The 11,787-nt window shown below is 46.4% G+C and overlaps 2 protein-coding genes across 3 annotated transcripts; one reads left to right on the plus strand and one right to left on the minus strand.

Annotated features, from left to right (window-relative positions):
* The first annotated feature begins 347 nt into the window (after positions 1-347).
* Positions 348-4,030, plus strand: LOC119322445. Its single transcript, XM_037595929.1, has 3 exons — positions 348-2,071; positions 2,176-2,339; positions 3,662-4,030. The coding sequence occupies exons 1-3, from the start codon at positions 882-884 to the stop codon at positions 3,742-3,744; spliced, it is 1,437 nt and encodes a 478-aa protein (XP_037451826.1). The 5' UTR covers positions 348-881; the 3' UTR covers positions 3,745-4,030.
* Positions 4,031-5,003: 973 nt separating this feature from the next.
* Positions 5,004-8,709, minus strand: LOC119325520. Of its 2 annotated transcripts, none has more exons than XM_037599258.1 (10): positions 8,502-8,709; positions 7,747-7,908; positions 7,638-7,678; positions 7,139-7,184; positions 6,510-6,572; positions 6,118-6,419; positions 5,902-6,026; positions 5,698-5,760; positions 5,481-5,588; positions 5,004-5,326 (listed from the first exon to the last, which is right to left on the minus strand). In XM_037599258.1, the coding sequence occupies exons 1-6, from the start codon at positions 8,580-8,582 to the stop codon at positions 6,225-6,227; spliced, it is 588 nt and encodes a 195-aa protein (XP_037455155.1). In that variant the 5' UTR covers positions 8,583-8,709; the 3' UTR covers positions 5,004-5,326; positions 5,481-5,588; positions 5,698-5,760; positions 5,902-6,026; positions 6,118-6,224. The 2 variants fall into 2 exon arrangements, with proteins under 2 accessions (XP_037455155.1, XP_037455154.1); XM_037599257.1 differs by having other exon boundaries at positions 5,902-6,030.
* Between the last annotated feature and the right edge of the window lie 3,078 nt (positions 8,710-11,787).

Raw genomic sequence — 11,787 nt, forward strand, 5'->3', positions numbered from 1 at the left:
GGCCAAAGGTCATAGTCCGGCTATTCAAACACCCCCTAATCCAGGACTCCCTCAGGCGCAGCAGTGCGAGGGGGAGCAACAGGGCCCAACGGCGCAAGGGGGAGCGGAATGGCACGACGACGCGAGGGGGAGAGGAGGGGCGGCGGGAGAAGGTTCCGGCTGGCACGGAGAAGGCGGGGCGCCTAGTGTAGCTGTTGTCCGCTCTGTCCGCTGTTATGTTCTCGCGTCGGGTGTACACCGTGTCCGTCCCATGTCCGCTTGGCGGACAGGAGACCCAAACGGACAAAAAGCAGACAAAATTCGTGTGTGTTTGGGTCCTGCCTTGGAGTTGCTCTAACTTCGGATCAACGCCCCAGCAACGCGCCCCGCCCTCATCCCCCGCGGAGCTCGTCCGGTACCTGTGACAACTCCCAACTCCAGTCTGATGCGGTTCCAAATTCTACCCTCTAGCAGCCCTAGAGCTGCCGCCGTGACTTAGCTTCGGATCAACGCCCCAACAACGCCCCCCGCCCTCTCCCTACGGCACAATCCCTCCTCGTGCGGCGTCGCCGAACATCGCCGCCGTTCCCGTTTCCTTGCTGTCCTGTCCGTTCTTGGACTTTGATTTGTTTACGAGGTATGAGATTTTCGCCATCCAGTGATTACCCAAATCGACAGTACCTCCACAAATTTCGAGTGCACCGGTGCAGACCCGTCATCATGCCATCTAGATCCGCCCCTTAGATGTAGAGTGCTACATAAGAGAGGACGGAGGGGCGCAATTGATTCTGTTTCTTACGGATCCGAGTCTAGTTCCAACAAGGATTCTAGTAGTATATTTAGATTGGTTCGCAGGGAAAGGCCCGACCTTTTTGTCTTTGCATCGGCGGAGACCAGGAGCGATGGCGAGCGCAGGACTGAAGCGTAAAGCTTGCTCCTTTGCCGCTCTCACCGCCCGCAAGCGCCCAGAGGCCGCCGGGGAGCCTTCCCAGGCGACCGACTGGTCCTCCCTCCCTCCGGACATCACCCGCATCATCGCCGAGCAACTGCTGGCGGAGGACGTGACGGATTACATGTGCTTCCGCGCTGTGTGCTCGCACTGGCGTGCCTTCACCACCAGCCCCTGCGATCTCACGCTGCAGGAAACCCGCTTCCGTCCTCGCGGCTGGGTCGCCCTCTGTGACGGCGATGGCGTACGCCCAGCTGATGCCTGCGAGATCACCCTCTTCCACACGTCCACCAGCAGGCGCCTCCATGTCCGTCTGCCCGAGCTCCAGAACCACCGGATCGTCGGCTTCACTGATGGCCTCCTCATCCTGCTCAACAAGGGCACCACCGCTGTCCGTGTCCTGCATCCATTCACCCGTGTCTTCATTGACCTCCCTCCCCTTGCGCCCATCTTCCACCATTTGGTTTGGATGAAAGCCGCAGTCTGCCGGTCCCATGCCTCGATTGCTGTCGTTGCCTGGTTCTCGGTTGTGCCAGTGGTGGTCTACGCTGAACCTGGGAAGCCACATTGGTCTGTCATACACCAAGGTCTTGAGCTTTGGACTGCCTTACCATTCCGAGGCAGACTGTTTGGCATCAGAAAGGGGACAGGGGAGATTGTGCAGGTGTACCCTCTATTCCCACAGCACCCAGTGGTTGCTCGTATTCCCAGCTTGTTTGGTTGCCCTGCATTTTGTTACTACTACCTTGTGGAATTCAGAGAATACATGCTCCTTGCTGTCCAGCATCGTCGTGTTAGCCAGAGCAAGAAGGGGTGGCAGCCATTCGCCTTTGCCCTCTTCCTGGTGAATATAAACCAAAGAGGACTGGTTCTGTTGAGTAGCCTAGGTGACCGGGCGCTCTTCCTTAGCAAAGACCGATGCCTATGTGTCTCCGCCACGAAACTCCCTTCTATCAGCAGCAATTCCATCTACTTCTCGCTGCCCAACTTCGACCCTGGTGTAGTGTATTCTCTAAGCAGCGGGACATTCGAGCGGACATCAACGTATGCCCTCATACATGACCTGAAGGAGAGGGTTCGGCCCTCTGTGCGGCCCTTCACCCTGGCCGATCATCTGACGACATATTGCCACCATTTTGAGTGGTAGGTTCCTTCCATATGTGGTTTCTTTCCACCACGCTGACAGCGGCATGTGCCACTTGTATTGTTCTAATAGCCTTAACCACATGTTTGCTTTCTTCCTGCAGGTCAAAGGGACTTATGTTTCATGAGTACTATGTTATACCTTCGTCTTGGAAGGAAATGTTGAGAAAAATTACGTTACAGGACTGTGAAATTCAAGTTTCATGTGTGTGTGAAGAGAACGAAGTGGGAAGTTTGACGTCAAAGAAAAAGAACCTGGGAATAACAGGTACATATTACTTAGTCTGTTGCTCATTTAAATATCTGCCCATGCCCTTATCTTTCTATTGTTATTCCTTCCACGCCGGTTTGCTGAAAATTAGATAGTTTGCTGGCTCTATGGGATCAACTCACAAATATCAGTACATTATTGATGCCCTCCCATAAATCTAAATAATAATAATCCGTGCTGTTTCTGCACATACTTGTTGATCAACTAAACACCAGGGACATGATGGAAAGGCGGGCACTGGCACATTGAGTCCAGAGTTAACTGTGTTTTGTGCTCTTCAGCCACTAGGGAAGGCAGGGCACATTTGTTTTTCAATTGTGCTTTTGCCAGGGCTTGTTGGAGCGACCTCAATATCTATTTAGCTGCTCATTTGAATTTTTTGGCGACGATCAGGCTTGCTAGGTCTCAGTTTCAGAAGCCTTGGTTTGTTGAAGTCATTAGTGCTGCTCTTTGGAACATCTGGGACAGAGGAATGGATTTTAGAAGGGCAGCCGCCTTCTTTAACTTAGTGGAAAGTTCTTTTCAAGAAGGACCTCCACCTCATTTCCTTCAGGGTGAAAGATAAGAACAGAGACCCTTTTTTGGCTTGGTTGAGAACTTTTCAATTTGGAGAGGGCTTTGTAAGTTTAGCCTTTTGTTTGTTTTCCTTTCTCTTTGGCTTCTCTAACATGTAAACATTTAGGATACCTACCCTCAACCCCCCTTGTATATCCTAGCTGCTGATAATATAATACTCCCTCCGTCCCATAATGTAAGACGTTTTTTGACACTACACTAGAGCCAAAAAACGTCTTACATTATGGGACGGAGGGAGTAGAAAATATACCATAGGGGCTTCCCCTACGGTTTCATAGGTAAAAAAAAACATTACATAGATCGTGCACTGGGATGGAACCACAGGGAAGCTGTCCTACGCCTTGTCGACCCCCCACTTCACCAGTCGTTGCAGAACATGCCAGAATTTGAATATTAGCTATCATAACCATTGCTGCCCTCCTCCACTTAGCGGAGAGAAGAGCCTTGCACTGCATGATGAGCGACACTGCCTTGTGAAGCACCTGTTCATGATTGTTGATTAAGTGCACTATCTTAGTACTCCACAAGACCAAGTAATTGCCGCAAAATAAATAGATGTTTCTTTTGTATGAAGTTTTTATTTTATTTTTTGCATGCACACTATGCTTTGTGTAAGAGCTGCTTAATGTTCTGGCTAAAGAGTGCTACTTGAGGTTTTCTCTTTTGGTATTTACCATGTAAAGTATCGAATGTTTAGAATCACACTAGAGAATAATACTCTTGCATGTTTCTATTTATTTCAGGACGCACACTTGCCTTACACTGGAAATCGTCTCATTCTGGAGCATCTCCAGAATTGATATTACTAGAGCAGATTTCGTCCTAGGATGGAAGATGGGAGACTAGAACCCTGGGGGACCTGTCACACTAGCCATTTCCCCTAGAAGAGCTCCCCAAAATAAGGTCGCTGTGGTGACTGAGCTTAGGGATCTGTAATAATATCGTTAAGCCGGTGTTCTATTATGGCTTTGTTCTGCTGACTTTGATGTGGTTGTTCTATCATGCTAGTGAGTAGGGCTAGAACTCAACCTTCGTGTCTGGATTAAGACTAATATGTTTTGAGCTTAGTGAAACCGCCCTCGACTGTTCTAGTTCAGATCAGCACTTTCGGACATCCCTTTTTGAGTTGAAATAGAACTAACCAAGAAGGCTTACCCTCAACAGAAACCAAAACGTGCCCCTTCGTGTCTGGATCAAGACTAAATATGTTTTGAGCTTCTCTTTTAGCAACAGTTTATTTTTACTGCATGTGCGTTCGGAAATTCATTTTGGCACATGGGAGCATATGCACTTTTAACTAATACGCATATAGTCACAAGTATGTTACATATCGCTCTCCAACGTCCGGCTATACAGCATTTCTCCGATCTGCAGCACCTGAAAATCGCTCGCTACGGACGGCCTTTCCAGCGTTGTATCGAGTGCGTCTGTAGAAAATGGCAGCTGCCCTTTTGTATAGAGTGGGGTCGGCCGGAGGTGGATGGGATTTAACTTAGTAGACTAATTAACATATTTCCTAATTTTAGGGAGTACTCCCTCTGTAAACTTATATAGAAGCATTTAGATTACTAAAATAGTGACCTAAACGCTCTTATATTAGTTTACGGAGGGAATAGTATGAAAGGACGGTCTATTGCATGGGGTGTTTTTACCGCTGTCTACAGATGACGTGGAGGATCGTTGTGGACAACAGGCGTCTAAACTGACGTAGCGCTGACGCTAGGACCGTCGCCGCGAGCCATGTATAGAGCCATGTACACATTGACCATCACAGTGGTCACGCCCATTCTCCATCTCCATCGCACCGGTTCTAGGCTTCTAGCCTTCTAGGTGACCACCCCACGGCAGCGTGCGCGCCCACACAGTGCGCAGGGCTCATTCCCGATGCCGACGCGTGTCGCCAAGGGACAAAACTAACCACGCCACACAATTCTTTCGTCGGGCGTAAACACGAATACATGATGCATCAAAATGCCTTGCACTCGTCCCCGGGTCAGATCCTACCTCCGCTTGGCCAGATCTGACGCCTGACCAAGGACGGAGAGGAAACACGACGGCTCCCATCACAAAGCGGCAAAAGATACGTGAACAGAAAAATGACCAAAAAACTTCTTGCCGCGTGAAGCAGGTCGGACCAGTCGCCAGAACAAAACAACATAACCATCGTAGTATCCAAGCCTCCAGCGACATTGTTACCAAAACGGTATGTCACCATCATCCTCTAGAACCTCAGTGGCCGATCAAATAACCACACGATGCAGATGCACCCACTGTTTCAGTAAAGGACTTCCGTGAGTTGGATCAATTAACTACCCATGCACATGATGCTTTTGACAGGACTTCGGTGAGCTGAGACGGGTCATCCGAATGCTTCAAGAACCTTGAGGAGGAAGCCGGTGCACAAGAGCCTGTATGAATTTTCTTACTGTTAGAACATGCTTCACATTTCGCAGTTCAGCAACATGTGCACTAAATGTCTTTTCTTATTCAACCTTTTTATGCTCAATCCTAAATTTCAGAAGCATGTTCTAATGATACGGATACAGATATAGATGTACGTACAGCAAGACTCATCTGGATGTCCGTTAGACTCTGCTTCATTGATGTTAGATCAGTCTTGACGTCCGTAAGCCCGCTTTTCAGACAGGTTACATCGCCCGCAACAGCATTCTGAAGATACAAGAGTAATACACAGATCAGCAAGACATTGGCTAAAGCAATTTCCCATGTAAACACCAAACATTGATTAAAACAATTTGTGATGCCTCTCCAAACTTACCAGTTGACCTGTCATCTCACTCACTGCTTTCACAACATTAGAAAGTTCTTCTTTCATGGTATCCTATTCTCAGAAATAGCAAAGTTCAAGTATCAATAAGGTATAACAGTAACAGGAATGATACATCTAAATTAGCTTCATTAATATCTATGGAGGTATAGATATTCATATTCAGACAATAAATGTACTAATACATGTTTATACCTTTTGCTTAGGGTTTGCTGTCATCCATTGAATCAAACTAAAAGTATCATCATTTGCCAGGTGAACACGCCTGCGGTTCCAAAGATCGCCCATAATCTCGTAACGGTCCATAAAGATCTCTCCTGCTATCTATGGCGAAATGCAACGTATTCTCAGTCAAGCACAGTATTTATCCTTGGAAATATAAACCACGGTAGTACACAAAACACAATATACCTTCCATTTTGCAGCAGGTTTCTCTATCGTGACAGTCCTCGTAGTTTCTTGAAGAGAATGCTTATAGCCCGGACCTTGGCGGAGGAACTCTCCATAATTAGCTGATCTCACCAGAGCAACACCACCATTCCTCCGGTTGTCATACTCATGAACATTCTCAGCAACAAACGTATTAGCATTTGATAGGATTGCGAATGCCTCAGGCTTCGAAAGCCAACTTGGTGGGCTATTATCAACTTTGTCCCGCAATTGGCCAGCAGTTTTAATGTGGTGAGTCGTGAAGTTGTGCAATTCAGTAGTTGCTACAAGGAAAAAAACAAAACAAAACATATGTATAGGAGAGGCTGAGCAGGAAGACTAAATAATTAAGCAAACAGCTGTAAACAGCCAACCTTGAAAATTGTAGGCAATATCATCTTAACATCAAGTGCTTCATTCTGTAGCCCCAGTAGCTCCTGCACAGTACATAAATTCTAATTAAATTGAAATGCCTTAAAGCACTAATGAAACTCAGACAGTCTAGCATATATACAACGTAATGCAGAAACACATGCACCACGATCAGATAATACATATTACCATGCTTGCAGCTTAGAGTGTGCCAAAAAAATGCTTGCAGCTAAGAGATCACAAGAAAGTACTGAAATGTTTTCACAAACAGGTTATGCATCATTAAGTAAACTACTGATAACTCACAACAGATATGTCACATCAAATAAAGTCAAGTGCACAAAATATAAAACAACAGTACTCACATGTCAAGAGCAATAAATATCAAAAACTCAATTATGTTTCACGGGCTGTGAAGCCTGTACCAGTTTACTTCCAGTATTAGAAAGAACTTGATGCTCGCTGCACTGATAAGTTTAGATGGCAAAGAACCACTAGCAAAGAACCGTCACATGGATTGATAAGGTGACATGCACAACCTACTAATTTTCTTTTGTGTAATCACCACACACTAAATTAATCTGTGAAGATAAATCCTGATAATATGAGGTGAAGGGTAAATATTTCTTACATCAATGGTGAAGAACACATCAGTGGATGGATCAACGTTGGCAAACCTGCATCAGGAAACCATGCAAAATGATTCTTAGTGTTCAATAGAGATAATGCCTGCATCAGGAAACCATGTTATTCACACATAACAAGTTTCAAATATAATAACGATATAAAAGGGGCAAAATATTATGGGGATACGAAGTTTTTAGTTATCATTAAGAAGTGGTATCCCCTGTTCTATTCAAACTGAATGAAACCCTAGACAGGTTGTACATAGAGAAAAGATATATGGAAGTGCATTAAAGCTGTCCTAACTAAGTCCTTGACAATTACTCTGCGTGCACACCATGTTGTTAACACAATCTTATGGCATAATCCATGAATCAGCCGGTTATCGATACAGTATACAGAATTTGCAGAATTCATGCTTCTAAAGGACTAGAGGATAGCACATGGCCCATATGTGAATCATCACAGTTACACCAAAATATTAATACAAGGCTAATGGTGCTCACAGATCTTCATCACCAGTAGGAAAGTTCACCCGATTGTTGACCTGTGAAGTATACATGGTAACACATCAGTAAGGAAGTAATTATGCATTGCATTAATAAATAATCATACCTCACACGAAACTACAGTGACCGGATCCATTTCATTGATGGCATACTCAAGTAAGGTTGAAGTATCCTGAAGCTCCCTATCCCTGTGAAAGATCCCCATCGTTGACACTTTCCACAACTGGTTCCCCATCATCGCTTCAATGGACTGTTTCAGTTGCCCAACCTTCATAGAGCACAAATAAAGTTATGAACCAAGCAAAACAATATCCTGGCACACATCTAGAAAATAGTGAGTAGCTGTAAACTTATCATGGTACCTTCATATAAACAGCAATTCAAATTCTAAATCACTAAGTAAATCATTACACAGGAATATCAATACAGAATCCGACGCAATTTCAGCCTAAGGGTGGCAAGACCGCAGGGTTCCAAGCAATTGTAGGTCACTGAAGCACTCCTGCCCGTTCAGAACAAACAGATCAAACCTATTCATTAACCAGTTTGGCACAACGACCTCAATATTTCAGCGAACAAGCCAAAATCGATAGCAATCAGTTCAGTGGTCGCTCGGTGAAGAGCTCCGTCTCCGATACTAATCCCTTACCCCACCCAACCCCGCTACAGCATTATGCAGGTTCCCATGAGGAATTATGCAGGTTCCGATACGACTCCCTTTTGCCGCATCCGCCCCGATATCGCATCAAAATGGAACGAGTGAAGAAGGCTTCTAGATTAAGAGGGCTAGGGTTCCTCCCCAGGACGACCCACAGCGACGATCCGCATCCGCACAGGGAAACACAAGTACCATCTCCATACCTGGGAGGCCTCGCTGATCTCGAGCTCGAAGGGATCGGGCGCAGCTCCGCTGGCCGTCACCGGAATGATCTGGAGCTTCATCCCCCCGCTTGCGAGCAAGAGTTGCTCTCGATTCGCCGCCCTCGCCTGCGAAGGACTCGCCTCCTCTAGCCTCTGAAACGGGAGGGGTTTGGCGAGGAGTTTCTAATTTTTTTTCTGACGAGGGGAATCGGATCGAGACGGAAATAAGCATCTAAGGTCTGGTTTTTTTTCTTTTTTGAGGGGGTCATCCAAAGTCTGGTGTAGCGAGTGTGTTTTTTTTTAATTGAGCGGTAGCGGGTGTGTGGGTCGGTGACTGTACCAGAAGAATGAAAGGAAAAAAAAAAGCAGATTGGCAAGCTGGGCCCATGGTTACCCCTATATAAATAACCTAATCCAGAAACAAGAACCGCGGGGAGAACCAAGCTCTCTAAGCGCTCAAGCAAATCCGACCGTCTGTTTCACTGGCTTGATGGGTTTCCGGCCGTCAGATCGAGCGAGTGGAGGGCCTCGGCCGTCGGATCGAAGTCGCGGCCTGTAGCAATGAATAGTTACCCCCCCCCCCGGTCTAGCTCACTCCGCAGCTTCGACCGAATCTCACTGACGTGTGGGCTGCGTTTGTCAGCGACGGTGTCTGGGGGCTTGTTCTATGTGCCCGTCGGCGCGGTCCGAGTGTTCAAATATCTCTGCCACCGCAGGTTATTCCTACGCCCCGCCGAGGGCATTATTGGGATTTCACATACCCGGCGCCGGGTGGCTTACCACGATTCGTGGCCTCATCCCCAATCGGGTGACAAAGCTAGGGCTCATTCTCCTCTCGCCTCTCTCTCGCGCGTAGCCGTCGCTCTCACTCCTCTCCTTCTCTCCGGCCCGAGCCGCCGCCGCTCCTCTGCGCCTCCCTCCTCCACACGTGGTCGTACCGGCCCTCCCCTCATGCTAGCCCCTTGCCGCCATGAAGGATGGCAGAGCCATCAGGAGTGGCGGCAGTGGCCTAATGCGGATGCAGCTGCGAGCTCGACGTGAGAGCAGCGGCTCACCAGGCCCTCCTGCCGCGCCGGTGGTGCGACCTCCTCACGAGATCCAGAGCTAGGGTTTTGGCTTCGGCGTCGCCTCCAACTCCGGCGCGGTGAGCTCTGCCTTACCTCGATTCAGATCCTCTCCTCTGCTCTTCTCTTCTTCCTTCTCTCCCTAACCCCCTCCATGGACGAGGATGACCACCACAACGACGACGACGCCCCTCACATGGTCGAGTTCGACGGAAGAGCGCTCGCGATGGTCGCGTTCGTATGCTCCGGTGTGGTGCAGCCGAGCTTGGCCAATGACGTCGTCGTGTTCCTCCACCTCGACGGCTCCTAGCGCGGGTAAGCAAGGCAGCACCCCCATCCCCATGGTCGTTTCAGTTTTCAGAGGCTTCTTCTTTTGTTGTGCTGATGACACCTGCTCTTCTCCATGGAGGAACCTCAACAGGTAATAACAAGTGATCTCGGGATGGGATTCTGTCATCCACTTCCAATCCATGGACGGTATCCACAAGGACCAAGATGACAACTAGGAGCCCATGCCTGAGCCCGACGGCATCGGCGGCGTCGACTACCACCTCTCCGGTGAGTCCATCTCCTACCTCTAGCTCCCCTCTTGTGTAAAAGTGATGTGTGTGTGATTGTTGATGGTCAGCAAGTAGCAAAGTTTGTTGTTTTGCTACTAAATGAATGAACGATATTTCAGTTTGTACCTCACCTAGCCGCTACGTGTTATTATTACCTAAGAGAAAATAATCCCTGAAAACGTGTAAGCTTTATATGGCCAAAGGTTGTGCATTTACTGATGAATCATTTCGTGCACATGGACGATTTAATTGTCCATGATTAGGGATGAACGTCATATGTCCTCTCCAATTAATTGTTGAACATGTTGTAATCAAGTGCAATGAATTTTTTGGTTTGCCAAGTTGTTGATGAATCTGTAATTTCGACGGGTCCGAGATTTATTTTGGTCAAACTGTAATGATATAGTGCCTAATTCTGAGTATGTTCCACCTAGTGCATCAGACTATTTTATGCGCGCTGCTACAAGGCCCATCTTCATCTTTGTGTGGGACCAGTCCAATCTTTAACCTTTTGTGCAGTAGGACGACCAGGAGGACACTGTCGTCCACCCCGACCACCACACAAGGTCGACGTCGATGCTGCCAGTAGGAGTGGCATCACCATCGGCAACACAGATGGTATGATGAATGTTTCAATTGAGTCCAAGTCTTTTAATCCTCATGAATGATGCATACACAGCTGATGTAGGATACATTGCTCTTCTCCTACACTAGGGTGGCCTGATGAGGTCTTGGTCTTGTATGATGTGCGTGTGGCTGATGGTCATGTACTAGCTTAGGTGGTTGTTTTGCTATTGAATGAGTGTTATTTCAGGTTGTACGTCATCTAGGAGTTCACTGTTTTTGTTACCTAAAATTGCTACTAGATGCATAAAATGTGTAAATGTGTATAAGCTTTTATATAGCAAAAAAGGGTTGTGCATTTACTGATGAACCATTTCTTGACCTCGTCGTGCGCTATGGTTTACAGCTTTAGGTATGTAAAGTACAATCTTTGGAGTGTGATTTTTGTGATTATGTACAACATAATTGTTCATTCTTTGGGATAATACCCTACATCACCATTTTTGCATTTAAAAGTAATGTATAAAGTCTAATTTGTAATGTTTGAAGTGCGTCTCTTATTGACTATCGATTTGTAACCCCAAATATGAATCATGAGTCCCTTAATTGCTAGAAATATTGGTCATGTCTATTTTAAGAAAGGTTGTGCGCCCAACATTTATAGGTCCCATTCTGTGCAATCAACCCAATATGCTTCTTGTTCCTTTACAAAAACTAACGATTGGTCTACAGTGTTAAAGGGTCGAACAGAGCCTATACGCTTCTGCCTGTTATTACATCATTTACATACGCTTTTGCATGTTATTATAACATATTTTAGATATGACAATGTGAAAGACCATAGATAAAGAGATAACCTTGAAATTTTAATTTCACATTGGTTGTTTGGATCATCAATTCAGTACCCTTAGTAATAAACGGAAATCATATACTCAATAAACTGATATTTATTGTAGAACACGCCTTTTGCTTTTGAAATGATAATTATTACTTAGCATGCGATGTTGCTTAGTAATAAACTAAACTATATTTTTTGTTCTCATTTTCCTCAATTACCAAGTTTAGCATCTACCTTTTATCTAATACACTCCATTATAC

This window comes from Triticum dicoccoides, chromosome 6B (assembly GCF_002162155.2).
Source record: "Triticum dicoccoides isolate Atlit2015 ecotype Zavitan chromosome 6B, WEW_v2.0, whole genome shotgun sequence".
Taxonomy (NCBI): Eukaryota; Viridiplantae; Streptophyta; class Magnoliopsida; order Poales; family Poaceae; genus Triticum; species Triticum dicoccoides.